This window comes from Oncorhynchus masou, chromosome 10 (assembly GCF_036934945.1).
Source record: "Oncorhynchus masou masou isolate Uvic2021 chromosome 10, UVic_Omas_1.1, whole genome shotgun sequence".
NCBI lineage: Eukaryota > Metazoa > Chordata > Actinopteri > Salmoniformes > Salmonidae > Oncorhynchus > Oncorhynchus masou.
The window spans coordinates 42,977,882-43,005,301 of record NC_088221.1 but is presented as its reverse complement, the minus strand read 5'-3'; the positions used below and the strand labels follow the sequence as shown (position 1 = coordinate 43,005,301).

The 27,420-nt window shown below is 44.0% G+C and overlaps 1 protein-coding gene across 1 annotated transcript in view; it reads right to left on the bottom strand.

The window, feature by feature from the left end:
• Positions 1-1,826: 1,826 nt before the first annotated feature.
• LOC135547654 (zinc finger E-box-binding homeobox 2-like) overlaps positions 1,827-27,420 on the bottom strand; it is an 86,959-nt gene continuing 61,365 nt past the window's right edge. Inside the window, 8 exon segments of the mRNA XM_064976845.1 lie at positions 1,827-3,932; positions 5,732-5,909; positions 6,375-7,891; positions 7,894-8,409; positions 8,780-8,888; positions 11,908-12,119; positions 12,409-12,606; positions 16,876-17,148. Of these exon segments, the coding sequence (XP_064832917.1) occupies positions 3,319-3,932; positions 5,732-5,909; positions 6,375-7,891; positions 7,894-8,409; positions 8,780-8,888; positions 11,908-12,119; positions 12,409-12,606; positions 16,876-17,148 (3,617 nt within the window). The 3' untranslated portion in view covers positions 1,827-3,318.

The window sequence follows — 27,420 nt, the reverse complement described above, 5'->3', positions numbered from 1 at the left end:
TTGTAGCCTACATTGAATTCAGTCACTACACATGGATTTGGTATTTTGGCCCGATCCAGAATGCTCAGTTTACAAGGCGCAGTAATGTCCTGGACCAGAGCTAGATTGTACACAACGTCTCCTTTGCCAGAGACACATTTCCATTCGTAACCATATTTGTGATTGAAAACATTTACAGTCTCTCTATGCAAATTGACAATTGTTTTTCTATTCAGTAAGACAAATGAATGTAGAAATAAAGCGTCGCTTTATATAAAGTGTTTGAAACAACATGCAGTGCACATGTCAGTGTTCGTTTCTGTCTGCATGTGGAACGAAAACTCACCTTTTCCTGAATATTATTGGTAGAAAAAATGACGCACTCGTTCCGTCCGTGCGTGATGGTGTCGTTTTAGGAACGCCCCTCACGCTGTTCGTTGTTTAGGTCTTCACTGGCTAGAGCGAGAGATAGCTTTTTCGCTCACTATTTTGACAACACTGTCAAGGGATGATTTTTCTAGGCTACTTGTGAACATATTCTCTGCCAACAACTGATCTTCCATGTTTTAGTGGACTCAGTGACGATATGTACAATATTTTACCCAACATCTGCAAGATCCTAAAATAGACTTTATCTTGTGTGTGTGTGTGGAAGGGGGGGGGGGATTTTATTTGCATTTCATTATGTTAGTTAAATTAGTAAGGTAATGTAGTTCTTCTGAGATCCTGTGTAAACAGTTCATGGCCAGTTTGGTTGTCTGCTGCTGTGGTAATTTGAGCTCAAGCCTAGTCTTTTTAAACTTCAAAGAGGCGAAAGTAATTTAAAAGTCTATCACACAAGCCTCTAAGAAATCTTCACATAAAGTAGAATCCACATCAGAAGGTCATAATTCAGCAGAACTAATCACATAAGTGTAAAGGCAGCAATAACTAACAGTTGAGAGAGAGATTTTAGATTATTCTTTCTCATTTTATAGTATAGTAAAAGTCTGTGCTAATTATGTTATATTAAATTGGAACTATCCCTGACTAGAAGCTTGTCAGGGACAGTTAGAAATGTCTATAGTACTTTTGAAAATGTTTCCCTTTTAAATGTTTATTGAACGTACCATTATATTGGTATGTTCAAATTCAATTATTATTCAATTGTAAAGCGAAACAAAAACACAACACACAAACGCTTCCTTCTGTGACATGCTCCGTTAGAAAGTCTCCAGTCAAAACACTGAACTGTGACATTTTCACATCCCTTGTATGTGCGTTCTAGTTAGGACATTGGAAAACAAACAGTAGGTTAATCCATCCTCAAACCTGAGAGGCATTATTGCCTTACTTGTGGTAAACGTTTCCCTGTGGAGAAATAGGCGATTCTGAAAGATGAACTGCGTCTTGGCATCCAATGTAAACAGCTAGTATGTATTATGTGTGGTTTCTAAGATCCATGTGAGGCCACGTATGAGATAGAAACTGTATGTGTCACAATCGATAACTTTTCACTTCAACCTATGAACATGGATTGAGGACTGCCAATAGTAACACTGGTAGCAATATATTGAGATGAGCATGATGCAACACAGTCACACACAGCATCTGTGCAAGGATTCACTTCACGCTGTGTACAGCATGGTAGCCAGGGCACTAAAACAGGGGAGAAGTTGAGCCTTGCACTTCAACGCTCTAGGTTGTAGTGGAAAAAAACCCAGTTTGCTGTTCTGCACCTACGTCATATCGCTGAGTTTACCTTTAATAAAAATTCTATAGAGATGAGACTGCTGTAGGCCTACTCCTAAATGTTTGCAAGTATAACTGATCACTGTTCGATCGATAATAAATATAAGTCATTCAAGTACAAGAAGAATAACACAGCTTTATTTAAATTTATTTTGGCTACATTTATTCGAGGTCATTTCCAAGAGAAATAAAAAATTCAATAATAGCCTACTTAAGACATTTTAGGAATTTTCCATCAACACCCCCTCTATCTTAATCTCTTTACCTGGATGACTAAAGTGGATTTTTTTATTGTCAAAAAATACAGTGTTTTCACAATATTGTATCAAAAGTTCCCCAAATTTTGAATTTCCAGTAGTTTAAAGGAAATAAAATGATAAGAACAAAATTGACAATTTTAACAATGACTGTTTTTCCAAATACCATAGAGTGCTCTCTATTGATGATTTTCTCCAATAGTCAATGACAGAATCCTTTACTAAAATATATTTGTTGAGGAACTATAATACTGTACACTACAGTATGAAATAAATACAATTAGGAAATATAAAATGAGTCACATAAATAAAATGGCAATCTTAAAATTTGATTGAAATGTAATTTATGCTTGGGAAAAAAAATCTACAAAAACAAAAGTAATACTGAAAAAAGGTAATGAAAAATACATAAAATTGCACAAACATGTAAACTAACGAGCTGCTGTCTCTATCGATGCTAATACTGACATAGGTACTTTGAAAAACTAGGTGAAATATTGATTTAATACTGAAGCCAGAGCAAAGATAATACAAGTAAACTCTGATTTTTACACTGTACAGGGATGGCACTTGCAGAAACGCACAGGTGAAAAGGTTTGCATATAAGGCTTTCTCTTGAGAAAATAAAACATACTAAGTCTCTTGTCTGTCATATGGAGCCCTTCGTATTTCACAATTCTCTATTTCATTCTGTCATTTCATTCCAGTCCATTTTAAGACAAAATCACACAGGTTTAAAGTTTCCTTCACATAAAGACAAAAAATGGTGTGGTTAGTTTGCCGAGCAAAAGGGAGGGTAGAACCAAGGACATCACAGTAAGTAGTAGACAAAGTACAACACTGACGGACTGCTACCAAGTCTTCAAGCACGGTATAAATATACATAGGGTTTTTTAAATAGTTTTTTATTGTTTTTGTAGTGATTAAAGGGGCAGAGTGCAATTTCCTGGTTTGGGGTATGAACACAATAAAACACAAGGGTTAACAACATTATAGCACCACACAGCTTTTAGGCCTTATTTAACACTGTACATTAAAGACAGCTTCATTTAATTTGTTTATTATAATGATAATCATTATTACATCATAATGTTGATTCTTAAATAATCCCACCCAGCTTGTCATCTCAACTCTGATGGTGGCAGTCAGTCACCACATTCCATGAGTCCATCATTATGAGCTTCTGAGAAGCTACAAGTTGCTTGACTTAGCCACTGCAGTGCCCTTCTGAAAACAAAGCAAGTTTCATGTTTGCTGGAAGAATGGAAAAAGGAAATGAAACAAACCATCACAACAAATATTTTCTGCAATATTTTTTTTGACTGACTGCAGAATTGATTTAATCTGCTTCCTAATGGTCTGACTTGGTGTCTCTTTTCCCTTCTGTTGAACTGTCATCCATCGAATGCGTTGCATCTTTCCCCTCGTCATCCCTCGCTGTGTCCATCCTTCCGTCATCCCTCGCTGTTTCCATCCTTCCGTCACCCTCGTCCTCTCCTTCCCTGAAACTTCCCGCCTCTCGTCTGTCTGTCACCTCCTCATACGTCTCGTCCACTTCCCTCTGTCCTCGTCCTCCCCTCATTCCTCCTTCCGTGCCATCCCTCAGGATGGTGTCGCCCCCGTCCTCCAGCTGGTCCTCGGGGTCTGAGTAGCCCAACGGCCCCAGACCCTGTAGGTAGGCCCTCCTCATCAGTAGCTCTGTGGGCTCCATGGGGCCCTGGCCCTTGTCCCAGGCTTCCCTCTCCTCCGCCTCCCTCTCAGCTGCCTCCCTCTCTTCGGCCTCCCTCTTGCAGTAGGAGTAGCGGTGGTTCATGTGCTGGGAGTAGGAACCTGAGTGAGAGAAGCGCTTGCCACACTTGTCACATTGGTATGGCTTTTCTCCAGAGTGCAGGCGAGAGTGCTCGATGAGGTGGTGCTTATGTTTGAAGGCCTTCTTACAGATCGTGCACTGGTGTGGTCGCTTTCCTGCGGAGACACAGGAGACAGGGGAGAGGAGGTGTTACTACAGTGTTACTATGGTCCCCTTCCCTAGAAACACAGAAAAACACAAAGGGAAAATAAACAGTTATTCAGGAGAACAGACACGTAGTACACATGTAAAATTAGAGTGAATTTAGTCTGACTTGACACAGAATGTATTGATCATGTTATGTGCATACTGAGTGTAAAAGAATTTATATCATCATTACGGACTTCTTCATTCCCTCCATCATGGTGAAAATTATTATAGGACACAATAATGATAGGAATGAGTAATGTTGTGATTGTACAAATAAATACATGTACATTTCTCAAATACATTTTAGAAAACAAAACAAAGCGTTAAAAGTGAACCTCAATTTATGGTTGACAATCTAACTTTAGAGCTAAATTTAGTTGCTGCTAGAAAACACGGTGGGGAGTCAGGTGGAAATAAAACCCCTCACCACTCTATGATGGGCGGGGCCGGCGAGCAGCGAGCTAAGCCAGTGAACTCGGATGTTTCGAACACCAAGCAAGGTGAAACTGAAGCGCAGCCTGGCACCAGTGACAGCGTGTTCTCGTGACATCATAGGTCCAGGTTAAAACGAGTAGGATTAGGCATCCTTCACGTGATGGTGTGACAGTTATATTTATAGGAGGAGGACCTTCACACCACTAGCCCCCTTTGCCCCTCTTCCCCTTCCCCGCAACATGCAGCTCCTCGCACTAAAGGTTTACTACAACTCAGCAGTGCTACCGGAAATATATTCCCTTCTATTAGACAAAATGGGCCTCTCAAATGCAAGTTCAATTGGCCCATATAATAGCACCCTTCCAAAGCGCACATCCCACGCGCACATGCACAAACACCTCCCATCCTACGAAAGCCAATACACATAAAGTACACACAGGCGAGCAGCCACGCAACAGAATGCACATACACACACAGACACACACACAGGCGATTCCTATCCTCAGATAGCCTTGGAATGCCTGCGACATCATCCATAGTTGGCATACTTTAAGTGCCCCCCCCCACCCCTCACCCTCCCCACCTCCCCTACAGTGGGACAAAAATAGAGGAGACAGAGAATTCCTCATGGGGCATTCCATTACAGGATGCTGAAAGAGAGGAGTCCCCAGGAGGAGAGGTCACATCTTTGAAGATCATTTAAAACAATAACCAAACATGCCACACAGGCAAGCCTCCTATACGCCCTGTCATTCTGTTAAATACCACCAGGGTCAACGCAGTAATCCTCGTCCCTGTCACTGAAGGCACAGTATATATACTGTATGTCCCTGTGTCTTAACATACTAGCGTGATCTTTAAAAAGACAGTCCCTCTTGAAGCAGAATGTTTGTTTCCAAAAATGGCCACTGGTCCTGTTACTTCTGGAGACCATATGATGATGTCATTTAGAATGCCTGGAGTCAGACTGACTACTACTATGGTGTCTGTGATGAATGCAGTGATGCTCACTTCTACTGTTACTGAATGTTTATGTAACTGCTTTCATATCCAAACAGCCCACTATTCCCAAACCCCTTGTCTATAAGAAAGGAACACGTTAAAGTTCATGGATCTGAACACATTATAATGGAAATTATGAAAGACGAGAGGAAAAAAACAATTAAGATTGGTGGGGGGGAAAATGACGTGATCAAGAAGGGAAAAAAAGTGAGAGAGGATGAAATAACAAAAAAGAACAGCTTTCAAATGACACAAAACATGGATGGGGACTGGCACAAAGGTAAAGAGGGAGGGTGGGGTAGAAAACAACTGTCCAAATGTTATATACCTGTGTGTTCATATTTGTGTCTTAGGAGGGAACTGGTCTTCTGGAATGTTTTGTCGCACAAGTCACACGCGTACATACCACTTTCTGTCTTCTTAATCTTCTTCCGGGAGAGGAGGGATTCGTCTGTCAGGTCCTCCAGGCCTGACAGATAGTCCACAGTGCCGTCCAATAGCTCCCCCTATGAGATGAGAGAGGCATATTGTTCAATTGTTTGTAAGTAATCCACACCTGTCACCTAAAATAAAGACACCTTCTGCTCTGAGTTTGATCCCAAGTCTGGACAGGGCTTAGTGGTCGATCCGTACGACCTGTGTAAGACCCTTCTTACTGCCCAGGAGAGGAGACAATAAAAAGGGGAACATATGGGCTTTTTAAGTCTGTGTTGTGGATTTGATGTGTGGATTGGATGCATATACAAATCAGACAGCCACAGTGCAAACTCATGTAATTACAGGAAATTATTTGACAAAACACAACTTTAACATTTTTTTTTTTTACTAATCTAAAACATTTAATTTGTTTGGTGTTGAGTGTAACTTTATCCATTAGATACTAATTTAAAAGGGCAAAATGTTTATTGTTAAGCTCTTACTAAAAATGGACTTTAGTGAATGGACCTGAAGCCACAAAAGGGCTTGCTTACCTGGAAACCTGGTTTCCGTTGGTACTTCCTCGATCTCTGTTGCATTTCAGCGAATGTAGCCGCCCCAGTTGCATAAGTGTAGGCCATGTGGGGCAGGAAGCTCATTGGATCCAGCCCTGGGTATGGCCTCAGGCCTGGGATGCTGGCCTGGGCCTGCATGAAGCTAGGCGGGGGGAATGCTCCATGTGGGGGCAGAGATGTGTACATGTGACCACCACCAAAGGGGTTGATGCCAAAGATGGGGCTGACACTCTTCTCCATCTGGTGTCCGCGGTTGCCTCTGTTGTCTCTCTCCGAGCCCAGGAATTCCTTCTTGATGTGGGCCAAGTCCATGGGCTCAGTACCCTGCTCCCGGCTGGAATGGTGGTGGTCACCGTTGCAGTCTGAGACGTCGCCGTTTGGTTCGGAACTCTTTTCTCCCAGTGAGATGCTGTTGCTCATCATGTGTTTTGGCAGAGAAAGGTCCAACGGTGCATCCCCCCCATGGCCGTCCCCTTCAGAGGCCAGGCTGTTTGGAGTGTAGGAGCTGCTCTGGGAGTTTTTAGAAGAAGTGGAGGAGAGATTTAGAGGAGATGGAGTTCTGCTTCTAAGTTGGTTCAAGGGGTCTAGTGGTTTGTCACCCGTCTGCCTGTTTGCTGTAAACTGGTTGGCCTCTGAGTGTCTGTGGAGAGCGTCACGGTCACCGTTGGTGTTGCCACCGTGTAAATCAGCGAGTGCCATGATACGGTCCACGTGTTGCGCCGTGGACATTGGTGACCTGGTTAGCCTGTGGTGCCTGCGCTCCTCTGCACTGCTCCGCTCTGGCGGCGGTGACTGCTTCCTGGGGTTGGCATTGCCCTTGTTGTGTTGTTGTTGTTGCTGCTGATTCTTCCACTGGGAGAACCACTCCTTTACGAACTCCTGCGGAAGGCCGACTGCGATGGAGATCTTCAGCAACTCCTCTGAGTTGGGTTCTGTGTTCATGGCGAAGTAGGCCTTGAGCACTGACATGTGGTCCTTGAAGGGGTTGGCGGGGCTGGTGGCGCCCCTATCTGAAAGAGAGGACAGCAGGGAGGCCTGCTGGTCTGAGGGGAACAATCCCCTGTGGCTGAGAGACACGTCCTCGCTGGGCTGAAGGTGGTTGATCTCCTCGTTCTTCTTACAAAGGTAGCGCTCATGTTGGTGCAGTGGGATGGGCCCTGGAAAGGTCTCCTTGCAGAACTGGCAGGAGAACGGCAGGAATGGAACCAGATGGCTTTTGTGGTGCGACTTGTCCTCATGATCCGTCGAGTGGTTGAGCCTCTCCTTCTTTATGTCCATGTTGATCTGCCTCTTGGAGTCATCGATCAGGCTCTTGGCCTCGTTCACCTTCTCCAGGGTGTAGTCGATGATGCTCTTGGTGGGGCTGCCATGGCCCACCGCCTGGAAGCTGGCACGCGGAGAGGACAAGGCCAGCTTCTGTTCCTCCATCTGAGCCCCCAGCTCCTTCATATAGGCCCTGAGCTTGGAGATCTCCTCTGGGTTCCCATCCATCTTTGCCGACACACCGTGTTGTCCACAATCTGGAGGACCTTCTGCACCTCGCTCAGGTTGTTCCCCAGGGACCCGTATCCCAGCAGGGGCAGGTCCAACCCCATTCCACCCAGGTGCTGCAGGGGGCTCTGGGATGAGCTGTGGACCCCCAGGGGGCTGCCTCCTCGGCAGGCTCCATTCATGTAGCCCCCTGGTCCTCCAACGCCATACTGGGAGGCCATCAGTAGCCGGTAGTCATTTAAGTCCATTGGCTCTGCCTTGATGTCCAGGTGGCCGTGCTGGTCTTGGAGCCCCATGGGGCGGCCGTTCTCCAGCTTGTGGCGGAGCAGAGCCATGGCGGGGCTTCCCGGGGAGGAGGCGGTGGAGTTAGGGGAGGAGCCAGCCTTGGCGTTGCCTCCTCCATTACTTACTCGTCCATTGACGGAGAACAGACCGACACACTTCTTGCTGCTGATGTGGGAACTGTAGGAGCCGGAGTGTGAGAAGCGCTTCTTGCAGTTGGAGCACTCGTATGGTTTCTCGCCTATAAACGATAAACAGGTACATGAATCTCAAGTTACTCCATTTTGAATGCTTGCAATTGGCTGGTAGTGAAATAGCTGAAGATTTCTTTCAGTTTGAAAATTTGAATTTCTATTTCTATTACATGTCTATTCAACTCTTGTCTTCTTGAGCTATGGCCTCATCCATATGGCGGAGTTAGTCAGTTATAAAACAGGTCTGAAACAGTGAGCTATTATAAAACAGAATGACTCATTTACTGACAGAGGCCAAAAAGGAACATTATCAATTTTACTCTTATGGCATGAGCCCTCTCTGTCATCTAGCCACAGTCACATGAAGACATTTTAAAATGGTGGGCTGATGCTGGCTTGACTCATTTTAGTACCTACCGCTGTGAATGCGAAGATGCTCCTTCAAGTGATGCTTGTATTTGAAGGCTTTTCCACACTCAGTGCATTTGAACTTGCGATTGCCAGCCCCTTCACTCAGCAGCTGGGGCTGTGGAGGAGATAGAAAATAGAGTTTTCACATCAGTGCCACCTAAACGTGTTGTGTAAGTGTGGGAGTCACAAATGAACCAGGCACTGGGCGAGATTTCAAGGTAGTTGGCCTTGAGAAGGAATGTAATGAATTTGTCGTAGCTTCAACGGTAGGCTACCTTGCAACACAATAACCCTCCGTCACAAACATTAACTACATCTAACTGCATAAGTAGTTTTGAGGGTTTTACATCTGAAATGGTTTAATAAAAATGATGAAGCGTGCAAGGAACTCATAAATCGATTTTGAGAATAGTGTGTGGGTTGAGTTTTTGTGTTCTGTTCAAAGGTAACTGTTTAGTGTAGGTGCATTTCCTGAAATTCAAATGAGTGCAGATAACAAATAAAAACAGCATGTAGAGAGATAAAGCCCCCACAAAGACCTTTATGAGAAAGATGTGGGAGGTTTTCATGGTATAATTTCAATGTAAAAAAAATCCCTTTTCACTAATGCTTGCTGAAGAATCTATATATCGGTGTGTGTTATTGTGTTTGTGTATGTGTGTATGTATGGCAGCAAGTGACATTTCAGGTTAGAGCATGTGATTAGAGTTAGACTACTGAATGAGGCTTGAAGGGGACGACATTGTGAAAATGCTAGCGATCTGAAAAAATGGGGCCAATGACTGATGTGGTAGAACCTGCCTTCATAACTAAATGTGTGAACAATTACCCCATGCTAAAAATAAATTCCATTGCACACAGAGGATAAGCAGAGTAGCACAATTCACATGTTTGCACCAATAGCACTCAGTAGCACTCAAATGGAAATCCCTCCACAGTCCGGTGCACTAAGGTAGCCTAGTCATAATGACCTTCCATAAGATCCCTTCTTTAACTCTTTTAACTGGAGAGGAAGTACAGAACTAAACAAACACTTAAAGTCATTTGAAGATTATGATACTCCAGATCACTGGGGGAAATACCATCTGCTCTCATTTAAGCCAGTCTGAAGGGGGGTGGTCAGGTGAGGGGGTGGAGGGGGACTCCGGGAGGAAGGAGGGTGCTTATTTAAGGAAATCTGACTATTATCACCACTATAATTGGACAATTGTAATGATTCCACTGCTTATTTGCATGGTCCGTCATAAGAGACAGTTGTAGGTTCTGTTTTATGACAGAAACAAAGGCCTATACTTTTGGTTTTTGGTCTTTATGTTTACAAATTGCTGGTTGTAAATGGTTGTACTTTGTACTGATTCCCTGGTTAAAATCAAAATACAACTTTATCCATCACACGAATTGGTAAACAACAAGTGTAGACTAACAATGAAAAGCTTACTGATGGGCCCAAACAACGCAGAGAGAAAGACAATCAAGAAATAGAAGACTGAAACACGTATTTAAAAAAAGTCATATTTAAATACACAATCAGTAACTGTCACACCCTGATCTGGTTCACCTGTCCTTGTGATTGTCTCCACCCCCCTCCAGGTGTCGCTTGTTATCCCCGGTGTATATATCCCTGTGTTTCCTGTCTCTGTGCCAGTTCGTCTGGTTTAACAAGACAACCCCGATCTTTTCCAGTCGCTGTTTGTTTCTAGTCCTCCTGGTTTCAACCCTTGCCTGTCCTGACTCCGAACCCGCCTGCCTGACCACTCTGCATGTTCTGACTACCAGCCTGCCTATCCCCTTGTACTGTTTTGAACACGGATCTGATTTCTGACCCCTGCCTGGCCTGACCTCGAGACTGCCTATCGTCTGGTGCTGTTTGGACTCTGACCTGGTTTATGAACTCTCGCCTGTCCCCGACCTGCCTTTGCCTCCTCCCTTTATTAGAATAAATAGTGTAGCTCTGCCATCTGCCTCGTGTTTGCATTTGGGTCTTGCCTTGTGCCCTTATAGTAACGATTACTAGGCTATATACACGGGGTACCAGTACCAAGTCGACGTGCAGGGGTACGAGGTAATTGAGGTAGACATGTACAAATAACTAGGAATAAAGTGACAGTGCTGCTTCTGTTTACCTATCTATAAAACTGGTACTTCATAAACGCTATGCTCAGTGAAAGAACTGCGTATTGAAACATAGGAAATGGTCCAAATCTCTGCTACTATATGAGTGCTCATTTCTAATCAAATCTGGTCCACTTCTAGCAACAGCTGATGTAAAAAGTCAGATAGCCTGAGGAAGGCAATATGCTAGCACATCCCACACAGGCCTCACTAAAGGAAGACGCAACACAATACAGCTGTGAACAAGCTGTGTGGGGGTCTGAGGCAGTGTGGGGGTCTGAGGCAGTGTGGGGGTCTGAGGCAGTGTGGGGGTCTGAAGCCGTGTGGGGGTCTGAAGCCGTGTGGGGGTCTGAAGCCGTGTGGGGGTCTGAAGCTGTGTGGGGGTCTGAAGCTGTGTGGGGGTCTGAGGCAGTGTGGGGGTCTGAAGCTGTGTGGGGGTCTGAAGCTGTGTGGGGGTCTGAGGCAGTGTGGGGGTCTGAAGCCGTGTGGGGGTCTGAGGCAGTGTGGGGGTCTGAAGCTGTGTGGGGGTCTGAGGCAGTGTGGGGGTCTGAATTAACTTGTTTAATGTGAGAGGAGTAGAGGATGACAGGAAGAGGAAAGGAGAATACTAATTCACTCAAGAGAATAAGATTCTCCATGTAGAAGAAAAAAGCATCCAGTCACCATGAGGAAGCCATTACAATTAACACAAATCTTAAAAGGAAAAATAAATGAGTGATGGGCAGTGACCTAAAATGATACTGTGTGTTTCACCCAGATCGTTGATCGACCCACACAACGACACAACAGTATGAAGGAAATGAGATGATGAAAGAAAATAGTAAAAGAAAAACAGAAAAACATCACCCCCTGTCTGTCTGTCTGTCTGTCTGTCTGTCTGTCTGTCTGTCTGTCTGTCTGCCTGCCTGCCTGCCTGCCTGCCTGCCTGCCTGCCTGCCTGTCTGTCTGTCTGTCTGTCTGCCTGCCTGCCTGCCTGCCTGTCTGTCTGTCTGTCTGCCTGCCTGCCTGTCTGTCTGTCTTACCTGATCGATCCCTGGCTTGTGCATGGCCATATGTCTCTCCAGCAGTGTTCGGTGTGAGAAGGTGTCGCTGCACAGTGGGCAGGGTATGCTCTCCTCATTCTTCTCATGGCGGTACTTGATGTGCTCCTTGAGCGATGTCAGCCGCTTGTAGCCCCGGTCGCAGTAAGGACAGGTCAACAGTTGGGTGAAAGCATCTGTCCCAGGTGACAGTTCTGTATAGGGGGAAGGAGGAGGCGTTGTCATAAGGTCAGCCAGTAGAGCTTGATGGGCAGTATGCCCAGGTTGTAAACAGAGGAAGTGCAACAAGCAACATGATTATCTCTGCTTCACAAAGACTCTATGTAGAGTCACCATCAGCTTACACTTGAACACAGACTACCCATAAAAGTCTGTCAGTAACACTATTGGGGACAAAGGCATAGGGTGGAAGGCCTTTAATTCAGCTTCTAAGACTGCAAATAATCAGAGATGAACTGTCAAATAGATTTTATGGATTCTCACCGTTTTCATTTTCGTCTTGCCCAATGGTTTCGGGAGTTCCGAGTCGTGTCACTTCCTCTGGGGCTTCTGGGTAAATGATGGCGGTGTCACCACGCTGGAGGTATTCAGCGATGCTGGCCGAGAGGCTGTCACTCTCCTCCAGTTTACTACACTTAGTGAAGTAGTCGTCAAGCTCTGACACCTCATCCATTCCATTAACTGTATAAGATGAGGAGGAGGATGGAGAGGGGGAGGGGGAGGTGGAGGAGAGGGGGAGGAGGAGGAGATGAGGATGGAGAGGGGGATGGGGAGGAGGAGGAGATGGGGAGGGGGAGGAGGAGGAGGAGGAGAGTTAGAGAAGAAGAGAGAGCAAGACAAATGAGAACATTGGTCGGTCTCCATTCTGCTTCCCCCATTTTCGGATGTGCTGCACAGCTACATTATATTGGCCACACAGGGAAACAGACTGGTCTCTAAATGTGATGAAGGACACTGGGGGAGGGAAGCATTACGCCACTACTTAGAGGGGAGTATACATTTAAGTTACCGATAATGATGCCATGTAATGGCCTCGACAAAGAAAAATAAGAGATAATTTCATCATTAAGTGATGTTCACAACCCATTTTAAAGCTTTTAGACATTTTAACTTAAATATTTCCTAGTGTAACGGGTAATTGGTTTAAGTTGCAATTAGATTTTCTGGTTTACAGATCTCACTTAGAATTCTCTCTCTACATAATTTAAAGCAGAGATTTGATTATGAGTAAGAAGATGAGGCTATATCTGCCAAACAGTCAGTGTAGGTGTAATGGTACATCAGGTGTCTAATGTATTCATCAGCTGATTTAACAAATCAGGGCAGTTAGTGTGGTTACATTTATTTGTCGTAGGATCAATACTGTTTGCTATTGGCTTATGTGTTGTGTGCAGCTGTGACACAGATACTGTGTATATTTTTGTTGTTGAAAATATCCTTAAAACGAAGGACACTGAACTGTCCCCAAGAGGCTTGGATCCCTTGAAGTTACTTTAGGCAAGATTGTGTTGATAAAAATGCTTAACTGCACACACATTGTGATTCACTGCCAGGACAAACTACAATTTTAAACCAATTTGAAAGTCCATGAATCAAACAAATGAGATTTCGGTCAAAATTCAATTTTGTAGCTAGATGTGATTTGTGCTGCACTCTCACTCAAACCTGCAAATGTTTGCTTTGCATTATCTCTCGTGGCCCTTGACTGTGTGTATGTGTTTCCTATTAGGTATATCACCTTCTACAAGGGGTTATAATCATGTCTCTTCCTAGTGTGTTATATATATTTATTTATTTTCTTTTAGGGGGTAGATCAGTTTTAATATTGCAGACAGATTGTAGCTTCAATGTATGTGTCTGCATCATTTCCAATCCCCCATATTTTCTTTTGCAAATATATATATGGGGCTCCTGAGTGGCGCAGCGGTCTAAGTCACTGCATCTCAGTGCCAGAGGCGCCACTACAGACCCTGGTTCGATTGCAGGCTGTATCACAACCAGCCGTGATTGGGACTCCCATAGGGCAGCACACATTTGCCCAGCGTCATTGGCCGGGGTAGGCCGTCATTGTAAATACGAATTTATTCTTAACTGACTTCCCTAGTTAAATAAAAGTTCAATAAAGAGGGTGGAAGTCACCTGTACCACTTCCTACAGAGTGAAGAGGCCCCTCTGGCCCCAAGGGATCATATTCATCCTTCCTTTCATCTATGAAGGAGAGGAGAAAAGGGCTCAAAATCAGACAATCAACTGTGGCTAACACAGCACTCAATAAACTGAAGTATGACCATGGTTTAACACTCGAGGCAAAGTCAACTAGAATGCACATGCTACCCTGACAATTCAGTTAAGTACCTCTTTCCATTCAGCCACGGCCTGTAATATGAATGTATTTTCCTGATAATGAGGGACAGGCAGGCGAGGGGTGTACATACACTGTGCCCATTGTGTTTGTTCCTCCTGGCCCCAGTCATGTGACTCCTCAACAGGAGTCACAAGAATCATACGCTTTCCCTCTTCAAAGGAGGGATATACAACACCCCTGCCTGCACGCTGCAGCGAGGGGGGGGGGACAACAACCAGATTCACCCCTCCCTCTTTCATTTACAGCAGGTTACTTTTCAAAACTTCCTTCCTCATGAGCAATGTGTCATACAGAAACCTGATGCTGTTGCCTTTTTATACCAAAATAGTCTTGCTATGAGTCAAATGAGTCACAAGGTACTATGCACAACCTACTGAGAACATGTTAACATAGGATCAATGTTTATAGTCGATAGGCAGCTAGAATGTAGAATGTATGGGAATTAGCAGGTAGCTATCCTACTTCAATTTCTAAATATTGTGGATGAAAACTATTTTCTTTCTCATAATTCCAAAATCAAATGTAATCAAGAAGCGAGGTCTCACACTTCTCCCCACAATGTTTCTCCCCAGCACCACGCAGATAAAATGGTGGTGCTGCATGTTTCAGAGAACAACTGCAAAAATGCATGCCTCTCCTGATCGGGAAAGCAAGTGTTGCTTCCCTTCGCCTCAACTTCAGAATCACTGCCAGACTTTACAGAATGAGTTGCATTCAGCCAACATGGGGCTTTTTGTGGGTTCCAGAGTAAGGACAAAGACATGTGAGTCACGCCCTGTGTCTGTCCTAGAATCTAGACACTGTTCTCAAGTTTCATTCTATTTGCAGTAGGCCCCTCCTTCACTACACTTACAGTACTACTTGCACTGTATACGAAATCTGAACTATAAAATGGAGACTCTTTGTGTTTTTCACTCAGTGGTCTTTTTTCCCCTAGAGAGGCAGAGGCAAGATGGCGTGTACAGTAAATGAGCATTTCTGTTATTTTTGTGGTAAATCTTGATTTAATCCTTTGTGCATTCTCGATGTGACTCAGTACCTTGAAGTAACACCCGAGTCCTTTACATCTGTTACCTGAGTGAAATGAATATAACAAATATGTGGGTTGTCTATCTCTCATCTTTCATCAGTTTACATATAAATGTCAAATGCCAGTTGAATTCAAATCAAATCATTCAGCAAATAGCTAGGTTAGCATTAGCTATAATGGACTGTAGCAGATGTGCTAATCTGTCATTGATTTCGTTTTACAGCTTTCTTATAATGATCGTGATAATAATTATTCTATACACATATGCTCCCCATATCAAGGCTCTTTTCATTTACATTTCGTTTTGGACCGGGTTCAAATTTTCTAAAACTATTTCCCAGTCCCTCATATTTCCCAATTCAGCAGCGCAGCTCGCCACCAAGTCATTAACAGAGACGGATAGTCAGCGCAGGTCCATTTAAAAAAAAAAAAAAGAAAAACTGGGTGTCTCGCATGAGTTTTTCTCTGCACTCTGTATCTGTCAGGCGGCCACAGAATGGTGGGACTATTAAGCATATAAATGGGCGTCATAAAGCTCAGAATTTCATTTAGGGATGTTAATGAGTCCTGCAAAATCCTGGCTCCCTCTTTAACGATCCCGTTTGGCTTCTAATTAAAAGTATTTGTCTTTGCGGCCCTGGCGACACCAGTTGTCCTGTCACTGATGCCGATGAGTTGGAAGGAGAGGGGGGAATGGAGAGGGAGCAAAAGAGAAAGAGAGAGAGGGTGGGTTGACAGGTTTTACATGCGCTACTTGCTTATCATTGGTAGCTCTGCCTATATCCTGTAGTTTGAGGCTCTGTGGGTCACAGTCCACTAAACTGAGTCTAATTATATGAGTTACAATTATGGGTCAATGAGAATGAAAGGCTGGCTGTTTCACCGCTTCATATATTGAACTAAAATATTGTGACATTCTCCTCTGCCGAGACCTTGAGAATATTGAACTGTTTGGAGTTGACTTTATTCCTCTGAATGTATGTGAAACCAATGAGGAGACAATGCTTTTACCGAGCCAAGACAACAGAGAGAGAAACATTGATGAGACAGTGCTTTAACAAAACCAAGACAAAAGAGAGAAGGAGAGCAAAGAGGGGACAGAGAAAGGTCAGAGGTCAGAGGTGCTAGAGGGTGTGAACAGTGATACAGAGATGAGTATGGGAGCGAGGGAGGTGGTTTTGCGATGTGAACCTGTGAAGCAGCTAAATGGCTGACTGTATTTCAGCAGCAACACGTCTCACTAGAATAGAGCACTGTGTTAATCTTTACAATCTCCTGTCAACCTCACAGAGATCCGGAAATTGAAAAAATAGACAGAGTAGAGAACAAAGCCATTTCCCAGGCTCCAACTATTTTAGCAGAAACTGAAGAGGTGAATATACTGTATTATTATGAGTTCTGTAATTGATATACATAAGTGAGGTGTGTTGATTGATTTACTGTCAAAGCACTTTGTAAAAAATGCTGAAGTAAAAAAAGGGTTGTATAAATGCATTGGATTGATATAGGCTACTGATTTATACTGTGCAGGTGTTGACCTGATCAGATCACTCACCAGTCCCATTGAGGTGTCTGTGTTGGTTGTCTCCCAGGCGGCAGGCGTGGTGGTGGCTCTGCCGTCCGTCTCTGCCCTCTGATCCCTCTGTTCCACCCCTGTAGGAGAGCAGGGCGTGGCCCACCCTGGGTGATGCCTCCAGGTTAGGCACGCTGCCTCCGGCAGGGATACCACCCTCCTGCCCATTGGTCAGGCCATTCTCCTCTGAGAGCAGCTTCTTGTCATCCTCGTCTGTCTCAGAGCTCATCTCCACCACATTCTCATATGTCAGCACTGCAAGACACAAACAAAGAGACCCTGTTAGGTTTCTAAAACAACATCCGCCTAACTCGGTTCTGATGGTAGGAAGGAGAAAGTCGCTTTCCTGCTTTGAATAGTTTGGGGAGCTTTTTATACAGACCAGACAACCTAGGAACCAAATGGACAGCTTATAATATTACATCCCTGAACCTTGATAAAAATGTGATTCAGGCTGAACTCAAGGGCCTTCACGGTAAACTAGAAATATGTCCACTTTGGTGGAGATGAAAAATACTCTGATAAAGGTGCATGAGAAAAGCAGACATAGGCCCAAAAGAAAAAGAGGGAGGTGGGAACAAATACTATAACAAAATGTAAAAGCCATGACATCATGGGAACTGGGCGCAGGAAATGGGGCCCTCAGGGATAGAAAATAGAGCACAATGTTCAGGTTCATTTTGAGTTCTGTGTAATTCTGTTCTGCCTAATAAAGCAATATTTTGCAAAGCTTTCATGCCCGTTATCTCTGGAGGGCGCTGCCAACTCCAGATAGCGAATGGGAAGTGGCTTAAAATGATGTGTTTTTGAAGTCAATTGCTTGTTTGGGGATATTATTTGGTTCCCCTCAACAGTTTTTGGAAACCATAAACCCTTACATCCCAATGGCATACCATTCCCGCACACGTTCCCATGGAAGAGAATAAAAAATGTATATATTTTTTTTTCACTTTTCCCCTTTGGGAACATGGAGATTAGGCATTGCATATCTGTTCATAATATGATCTTTGTCTGACTGTATGGTTCGGCACTTGCCTCCTGGACAACTGCACAACAGGTGCAAATTAAAAAGGGTAAGCACGGTGGGGTGGGCTGAAATCTGCTGACCCGGGCTGAATTCCAAGAGCAGCGGAGGGGGGTGTAGGGCGTGGGACAAAACCCTCTTTAATAAGAGGTGTGACCACAAGGATTTAGGGGGAGTTCAGACAGGGTAATGCCCTCTCCAATCAAAAAAGAAAAGAAAGAGAGATGGAGAGAAAGAAAAGGCTGAGAAGTGAGACATGAAAACACGTTGTGTGGTCTAGGTATATGTTGGATATAATATGATTTCATTGAACAGCTTAACCTCGCGCTCACCCTCACACACCCTCCCTTCTTTAGTCCCGCCACTACAGCAACAGCAGTGGATTTGCCTTTTCGCTGAATGCAATATATGACCCTTTAAAAAAAAATGTATTCTGAGCTAAGAGCAGTTTGGGAAAGACCAGTGAAAAGACCAGCTAGCATCCTATCCACTTAAGAAATTGTGTTTTTGCCATCTAGACTTGAGCGTGTTATGATGCCACAGAAAATATGTAGGCACATTTACTTTAGAAAAGGATATTATTCAACTCATTTCTTCCTGGAAAAAGAGAGAGAAAGATGCATGCTTCCCATTCTTAGAATAACTCACCGGCCAACAAAGATAAATGTTTGCGGGGAAAAACACGAAGACGACTGTTTGTTTGTTACTTTACTTATGTTGCTCAGTTACTTGGCCTGTGTGTGGCTGTTTTGTATCTGTGTTGCGGTGGGCGTTAGGCGGTAGGCGAACGAAGAAAATTCAGTAACCTCCCAAACAAAAAGCAATTGATTGAACTGTTTGTCTCCATGGTCACATGGTCTAGTAGTGTGGCAGATGTTACAGGACTAAAGCTACAGGCTAAAGGATACAGAGCTGGGTTCCTCTCTAGGTTCCTTCCTGGGTTCCTGCCTTTCTAGGGAGTTTTTCCTCGCCACGTGCTTCTACATCTGCATAGCTTGCTGTTTGGAGTTTTAGACTGGGTTTCTGTACAGCACTTTGTGAAAAGGGCTTTATAAATACATTTGATTGATTGATACAGGCTGGGATCTCAGTTGCTGTGTGTCTCCAAATCAATAGTTCTGGTTGGAAATTACTTTAGAAATGCTACCTATACGTACAAGCTGCCATTACTCTTGATGGTAGTTAGCAAAGCGTTTTCTGTAGGTTTGAGGATAAAGGGAGTTATAACAACTCTGCCACAGAGAGAGCCAGGGAGTGAGTGTGCTTTGTCTCCCGTGACATCTTTGATGGAGCGCCACCCTTCGCTCCGTCTTGTCGCACCTCCATTGTGTGTGTGGAACGCCGCCGTTCCGACCTGCTGAACTCACAGAGATCCATTGTCTCCGCCCGTCACCTATCCATCGATCGATTCATTGTGCTCATTCAAGGATCCCGAAACAAAGCAGCAACAACGCTTGCTATTTTCATCAGACCGCTCTCTCTCTCTCTGCCTCTCCCGCTCTCTGTCCCTCTCTCTCGCTCCCTCTGCTGCTCTCTCTCCCTCTCTCTCTCTGCTGCTCTCTGTCTCCCTGACTCTCTCTGCCTCTCTCTCTCCCCCTCTCTTTCTGCCTCTCTGTCTCCCCCTCTCTCCCCCTCACTCTCTCTGCTACTCTCTCACTCTCTCTCTCTCTGCTTCTCTCTCTCTGCTTCTCCCTCTCTCTCTCTCCCTCTCTCTGTCTGCCTCTCTCCCTCTCTGTCCCTCTCTCTCTCTATTTTCTCACCTTCTCTCTCCCTCTCTGTGTCTGCCTCTCACTCTCCCTCTCTTACTCAGCTCCCCTGAATGAGACATGAGCTCCGAGTCAAACTTTTGGAGGTCTCTAAATAATCTTAATTTAACCATTCACCTATTTCTTTAAAAGGAAGTGGTTATTTTTAAAATAAAAGCACCCCCGCCTCTCTATAATGGTTTAACCCATTTATTTATACATGGCTGCACAAACCGTCTCCCTGTCCATGAATGGTGCAAATTCTATAGAGGAGGCGCTGTCCACTCAGTAGTGCTGAATTTCAGCCTTAACTGAGCTCCCTTAAAAGCATAGATTTTCCAAAATAGCCTATTAGTTTAATCAAATTCATTAGATTTATCCGTTATTTTATCATTGTTTGCTTTTCTCAGTCAGCTCAGAGCGCTCATTTCTTTGTTTTTCAGGTGTGTGTGGGTATTGGTGTTCTCCATGGCCACAAGAAGTCAACCATCTATTTAACTTTATTATTTTCTATCAAAATGTGTTTTCTTTCCTGGATCAGCTGATGATGGTCGACAATATCATTAGACAACTAGACATCAACGCGCATCCAATCCATCCAGCTAGATTTTCGAGTTCCCAGTTGTTTTGTTTCTCGAGATAAGCATTTTTTTCTGAAACATGTGTGTGTTCATATTGTGTAAAATTGCCTCGGCTGAGATGGTAGGCTACCAGCAGTGGTGCAAGCCTAATGGAGGGTAAATACAGATAAACGCTGTTTACCCACTTTTTTCAGAAATTTGCATTGAAAGTATAGGGAGTGTACATTTTTCTCACCACGACCTGCAATCAGAGTTTAGCCTTTTATTTAACACACTAGGCTAGATCACTGGCTACAAGTATGCCTATTTAAAGCTCATGGTAATACACACTGTAGCCTAGGCTAGTAAATGAACTGTATGTTTGGGTGACTGACAATGACGTTTTTTTTTTCCGGCCTCAATTTCATGTGTTCCGACTACAAAGACAGTCAATTTGTCAGCAAGACGCAATCACCGAACGTCATTAGGAACACTTTCTGGTGTTTTGTTAACAGATGTCCATTGACATTAATCAAATGTCGCAAGAGCACACGCAGTGCACTGTTTGGATGCTGGAGTTATTTCGGAGTGGATGAACATGCACAGGTAGCCCACATTTTTGTGATTTTTTTTTGACTGTCAGATAATATAAGGTCATTAATTTCTACTGTTACGTGACATCTTTACTATTTGTCCCATAAAAAAAGAGACCCTCGCCCCGTAAGCAGCGTTCCAAGCCGTGCCGTGTTGGCCGTCACAGACACACCTACACCTGTTAACAGTTCCATCTGAAAATGATGTCTCAATCATAATATCATGTTTATCTCAACTCAAACGTTATTTCCCCTTGCTTCCAGCCTAGTAATTAGTTTGGTACAGCAGGGGGTTAATATAAGCCTCGCATTTAGTTTGTTACAGCGGGTTTAATATAAACCTAGCATTTAGTTTGGTACAGCAGGGGGTTAATATAAGCCTCGCATTTAGTTTGTTACAGCGGGTTTAATATAAACCTAGCATTTAGTTTGGTACAGCAGGGGGTTAATATAAGCCTAGCATTTAGTTTGGTACAGCAGGGGGTTAATATAAGCCTAGCATTTAGTTTGGTACAGCAGGGGGTTAATATATGCCTAGTATTTAGTTTGGTACAGCAGGGGGTTAATATAAGCCTAGTATTTAGTTTGGTACAGCAGGGGGTTAATATATGCCTAGTATTTAGTTTGGTACAACAGGGGGTTAATATAAGCCTAGTATCTAGTTTGGTACAACAGGGGGTTAATATAAGCCTAGTATTTAGTTTGGTACAGCAGGGGGTTAATATATGCCTAGTATCTAGTTTGGTACAACAGGGGGTTAATATAAGCCTAGTATTTAGTTTGGTACAGCGGGGTGTTAATATAAGCCTAGCATTTAGTTTGGTACAGCAGGGGGTTAATATAAGCCTAGTATTTAGTTTGGTACAACAGGGGGTTAATATAAGCCTAGTATTTAGTTTGGTACAGCGGGGTGTTAATATAAGCCTAGTATTTAGTTTGGTACAGCGGGGGGTTAATATAAGCCTAGTATTTAGTTTGGTACAGCGGGGGGGTTAATATAAGCCTAGCATTTAGTTGGTACAACAGGGGGTTAATATAAGCCTAGCATTTAGTTTGGTACAGCGGGGGGTTAATATAAGTTCTAATATGTTCTGTGTCTGAACTCAGAAACAATGTTTCACTTTAGAATTGTGATCTCTGTAATAAGTTAGTACCGTACATAGAGTGAACGGTGCCCAGACGAGACAACTTTTTTTTGAGCAAGTCGAAATCACGCATCAAGGTCATGTATCATCGACATATCCAAGTAAAAATCCCAATTGAATGAAAGCTCTAACAAACAAAAAATGCAGCTAGGTTCATTGTTTGACGTGACTGAGTTAGCTGAAGTTGGCGAGCTAGCTAGTGACACGAACATTAGCTGTCCAGCCTGCATAGCAACCAATTTGTTTAGAATGGACGACGTGACCTGTTGCATAGCAACTATGCAACAAGAATTAATGACTGGCTCGCGTCTGTAGCAACATGACCAAAATAACTAACAACCAGATTTTGGTTATTTTCTGGTGGAAGAATAAAATTGTATGAATTGACTTATCAAATTAACGTTCTAATGAAAATATATAATTCATTGTTTAAAAAAAAAAAAACGTCAGGCTGAACCTGTGACTGTATTCATTATACAGCACAGCCTCTTGTGGCTTATTTAAGCAATGAGGCTTGAGGGCGTGTGGTGTATGGCCAATATACCACGGCTAAGGGCTGTTCCTCTGCGTGACGCATCACGGAGTGCCTGGACACAGCCCTTAGCTGTGGTATATTGGCCATACACCACAAACCCCCCAAGGTGCCTTATTGCTGTTATAAACTGGTTATCAAAGTAATTAGAGCAGTAAAAGTAAATGTTTTGTCATACCCGTGGTATACGGTCTGATTTACAATGGCTGTCAGCCAATCAGTATTCAGGGCTCTAACCACCCAGTTTAAAATACTTAAATAAACCCCATCATAATTTGAATACAGTACAAATCCACTAAATCCTATGAAACAGACATCCCAGTATCAAGACTATTAGCTACAACTGCTTGTTTCAATATGAGCTAAATGCCTTTGATGAGCATGTAAATGTGCTAACTAACAGGTGCATACCATACCTGTCACATATCATATTAATTCCGTAAAAGATAACCCTGTCCACATCATCGCCTGTCCCACAGCGCGTCCTCAGGCTCTGCAGAGACCACACCTGCCCTCTCCTCTCCTGAGGGAGGCTTCCTTCCTCGTCGTCCATTTTAAACAGCCCCGCAGTTCAACAGACACATAAGACAGAGCCCTTGCATATGCCATGAGGCGCTAGTATCTACTCCATACAGTCTCTTTCTCTCTATCTCTCTTCCTTTCTCTGTGCGGCTCTTCCATGAAAAAAGACATATTTGATATGTGTTTGATATGATCATAAAAATAAATAGACATGTTTCAGGTCTACTGCTGGCTCCAGGTGATCCGCACGCTCTCCTCTCTCTCCTGTCTGCCGCTACCACTGCCTGGATAATGAGAGATGAGGTGGAAGCTACCGGAGGAAAACTGCTCTCTCTGTTCTACCTCTCTCTCTTTTCTCTCTCTCTCTCTCTCCCTCTGCCTGTGAGCGGTGCAGATCACCTGAGCGAACAACTGGAGGGGAAAGGGGAGGGGAAGGTGGAGGGGCAGGTGAGGGGGAGAGGGAGGGGGAGAGGGAGGGGGAGGTAAGGGGGAAGGTGGAGGGGCAGGTGAGGGGGAGGGGCGGGGAGGGGGAGGTGGAGTGGCAGGTGAGGGGGGAGGGGCGGGGCAGGGGAGGGGGAAGGTGAGGGGGAGGGGAAGGGGAGTGAGTAGGTCAGGAAGCGTGGTCTGAACACTGTGGAAATGAGGTGTCTGCCTTAGCGACTGCAGGCTGGAAGTGGTCCAACATCCATCTAATGATAATCCCAGGCAGACAGGTAGGGATTTTCCACACACAGGAAGGTGGGAAATAAAGGTGTGATATTATTTCCTGAGAATGTTACATGGAAATAGCCAACAGTATGAATGATTTGCCATAATACCGTAACTACCTCGCAGGGAAGTGAAATGGAGATGTTTCCCATACAGTAGCTGTTGCATTGTTTATCAGCTGGCAAAGTAGACAGGAGGCTTTACAAGATGTGTGGTGTGTGTGTGTGTGTGTGTGTGTGTGTGTGTGTGTGTGTGTGTGTGTGTGTGTGTGTGTGTGTGTGTGTGTGTGTGTGTGTGTGTGTGTGTGTGTGTGTGTGTGTGCGTGTGCGTGTGCGTGTGCGTGTGCGTGTGCGTGTGTGTGTGTGAACGTCAGGGGTATAACAGCCAGGAGGAATGGGGTGGTGCCTGCCGTGAGGCAGAAACAGTAGCCTGCCTCTAATTGAATTAAACTCCCATTTATCTAGGGGGTCCTGAGCTGAAATTTATCTAGGGGGTCTGACCTGGAGAAAAGGATTGAGAAATAAGAAAGAGAGAGCAAGAGAAAGATTTACTCCGGCATCCAGACGGCCCACCTTTCCCCTTACTCCCTCCCTGCTTTTCTCCCTCCCTGCTTTACTCTCTCCCTTCTTTCCTCCCTCCTTCCTTTACTCCCTCCTTCCTTTCCTCCCTCCTTCCTTTCCTCTCTACCTCATTTCCTCCCCCTCTGCTTTCCTCTCTCCCTCCTTTCCTCCCTCCTTCCTTTACTCCCTCCTTCCTTTCCGCTCTCCTTCCTTTCCTCCCTCCTTCCTTTACTCCCTCCTTCCTTTCCTCTCTCCCTCATTTCCTCCCTCTCTCCTTTCCTCTCTCCCTCCTTTCCTCCCTCCTTCCTTTACTCCCTCCTTCCTTTCCTCCCTCCCTCCTTCCTTTCCTCCCTCCCTCCCTCCTTTCCTCCCGCCTTCCTTTACTCCCTCCTTGCTTTATTCTCTCCCTCCTTTCCTCCCTCCTTTCTCTCTTCTATTCCTCCTTTCCTCCCTCCTTCCTTTACTCCCTCCTTCATTTCCCCCCTCCCTCATTTCCTCTCTCCCTCCTTTCCTCCCTCCTTCCTTTACTCCTTCCTTGCTTTACTCCCTCCCTCCCTCCCTCCTTTCCTCTCTCCTTCCTTCCTTTCCTATCTCCTTCCCTCCTTTCCTCTTTCCTTGCCTCCTTTCCTCTTTCCCTCCTTTCCTCTCTCCCGCCCTCGTTTCCTCCCTCCCGTTACGCAGCCATCTGTGGCCTGCCTGAGCACATGTCAATCCTCTAGATAAATGTTCAAGGCCCCTACCGGCCCCCTACCATCTCCCTACAAGCTCCCTACCGGATCCCTACCGGTTCCATACCGGCCCCCTCACACACACTTACACAAACAGTTTTAGACATGCATAGCATACACAGAAAAAGCCAAATAGTCTTCCTTTGCATAGCCTATTCACAAGACTGGAGGAAGTTAAAGATAGAAAACTCTCAAAATGGTTCCTTCACATGGTGGCTGAAGGAAAGCCGAAGCCTTTAGAAACAAAGGCCAAATCAGACAGAAGGATGATGTCCTCACACGGAAAGGATTACAAGAAAAATACAAAGGAGTGACTGATGATCAACCCACATGAGCAGATGAAAGAGAAAATAAGAGGCAGAGTACTGAGTACAGAGGGAGGATTTAGTTTGATCATTCTGTAGAGTCATGGACTACTGTAGATAGATATTTATTCCTGTTTGGAGTGAATACGGGTCAATTAATATGCAAATGTAGGAGCAGTTGTGTAGCAGTCAGCCGCCTCCTGTGTGATTCTACCTGGCCGGTCCATCTCTAGCTGTATAGAACTGTTACAGCACCACAAACACACCACAAACACATCACAGTCTTTTCTCAGAACAAACAACGCTACCGGTTACAAACCTGGACTGAAACTAATGCCCTATGAAAGGCAGCCATTCTGCACATATACTTTCCACCGTTGGGTCTTTAAACAATTCCTTTGTTCTGTAATAAACTGCCAAAATAACTGCCACGATCAATTTGGGCTTTTCATTTGCTCTGTGATGTTGACCTGAATTCACTTAACTAAATGGATTTTGCTCTTGGCTGCAGGTTAGCCATCGATTTCACGCTAATGCTATTTTTAGTATGACGATGAGGTGCTCCATATTTTGCATTGATTTCAGTTGAAAAACAAACCCAATAGGACAAATTATCCTTGTTTTGAGTGCATCTATATATTAAATCGAGCCCAGACACTCTCTCTCTAAATCTATGAATCTATCTCTCATTATATATATATATATATATATATATATATATATATATATATATATATATATATATATATATATACACACATATTGTATATATACATTACCAGTCAAAAGTTTGGACACACCTACTCAATCCAGCGTTTTTCTTTATGTTTACTCTTTCATTGTAGGATAGTAGTGAAGACATCAAAACCATGAAATAACACAAATGGAATCATGTCGAAACCGAAAAAGTGTTAAACAAATCAAAAATATTTTATTCAAAGTAGCCACCGTTTGCCTTGATGAAAGCTTTGCACACTCTTGGCATTCTCTCAACCAGCTTCATGAGGTAATCACCTGGAATGCATTTCAATTAAAAGGTTTGCCTTGTTAAAAGTTCATTTGTGGAATTCCTGTCCTTAATGCATTTGAGCCAATCAGTTTTGTTGTGACAAGGTAGGAGTGGTATACAGAAGATAGCACTACTTGGTAAAAGACCAAGTCCATATTATGGCAAGAACAAGAACTTTGATTGTTTCTTCATGTAAAGTCACAAAAACCATCAAGCGCTATTGTAAGGTTCTGTATTTATTTTCTTAGTCAACCTTGTGTTCTGTTTCATTGTGTTCTTGAACGTAGCCCTGTCTTTAATTTTTGTTCAATGTTTTCACCTGTTTTAGTTACTCACCTGGTCTCATCAGCTCCTTATTTAGTTCAGTTCATTATTTTTGTGCCTTTGTGAGGAATTGTTCATTTTGACTCTACTAAGCCTTTTCCAAGCTCATTTGTGAGAACCAGCTATAGCCTTCAGTCCTAGTTTTGATTCACCTGCCTGGTTGCCTACCTCTGTATGATCATTATCTGCCTGTGACCACGATTCCTGCCTTCTGCGAAGGCGAAATAAACACCTGCCGCGCTCTGCACGTGAATCTATACCTTTTTCTCCCTGAGTATTCATTATAGCTATGATGAAACTGGCTCTCATGAGGACCGCCACAGGAAAGGAAGACCCAGAGTTACCTCTGCTGCAGAGGATAAGTTCATTAGAGTTAACTGCATCTCAGATTGCAGCCCAAATAAATGCTTCACGGAGTTCAAGTAACAGATACATCTCAACATCAACTGTTCAGAGGAGACTGTGTGAATCAGGCCTTCATGGTCAAACTGCTGCAAAGAAACTACTACTAAAGGACACCAATAAGAAGAAGAGACTTGCTTGGGCCAAGAAACATGAGCAATGAACATTAGACCAGTGGAAATCTGTCCTTTGGCCTGTTGAGTTCAAATTTGAGATTGTTGGTTCCAACCGCGGTGTCTTTGTGAGATGCAGAGTAGGTGAACGGATGATCTCTGCATATGTGGTTCCCACCGTGAAGCAAGGAGGAGGAGGTGTGATGGGGTGGGGGTGCTTTGCTGGTGACATTGTCTGTGATTTATTTAGAATTCAA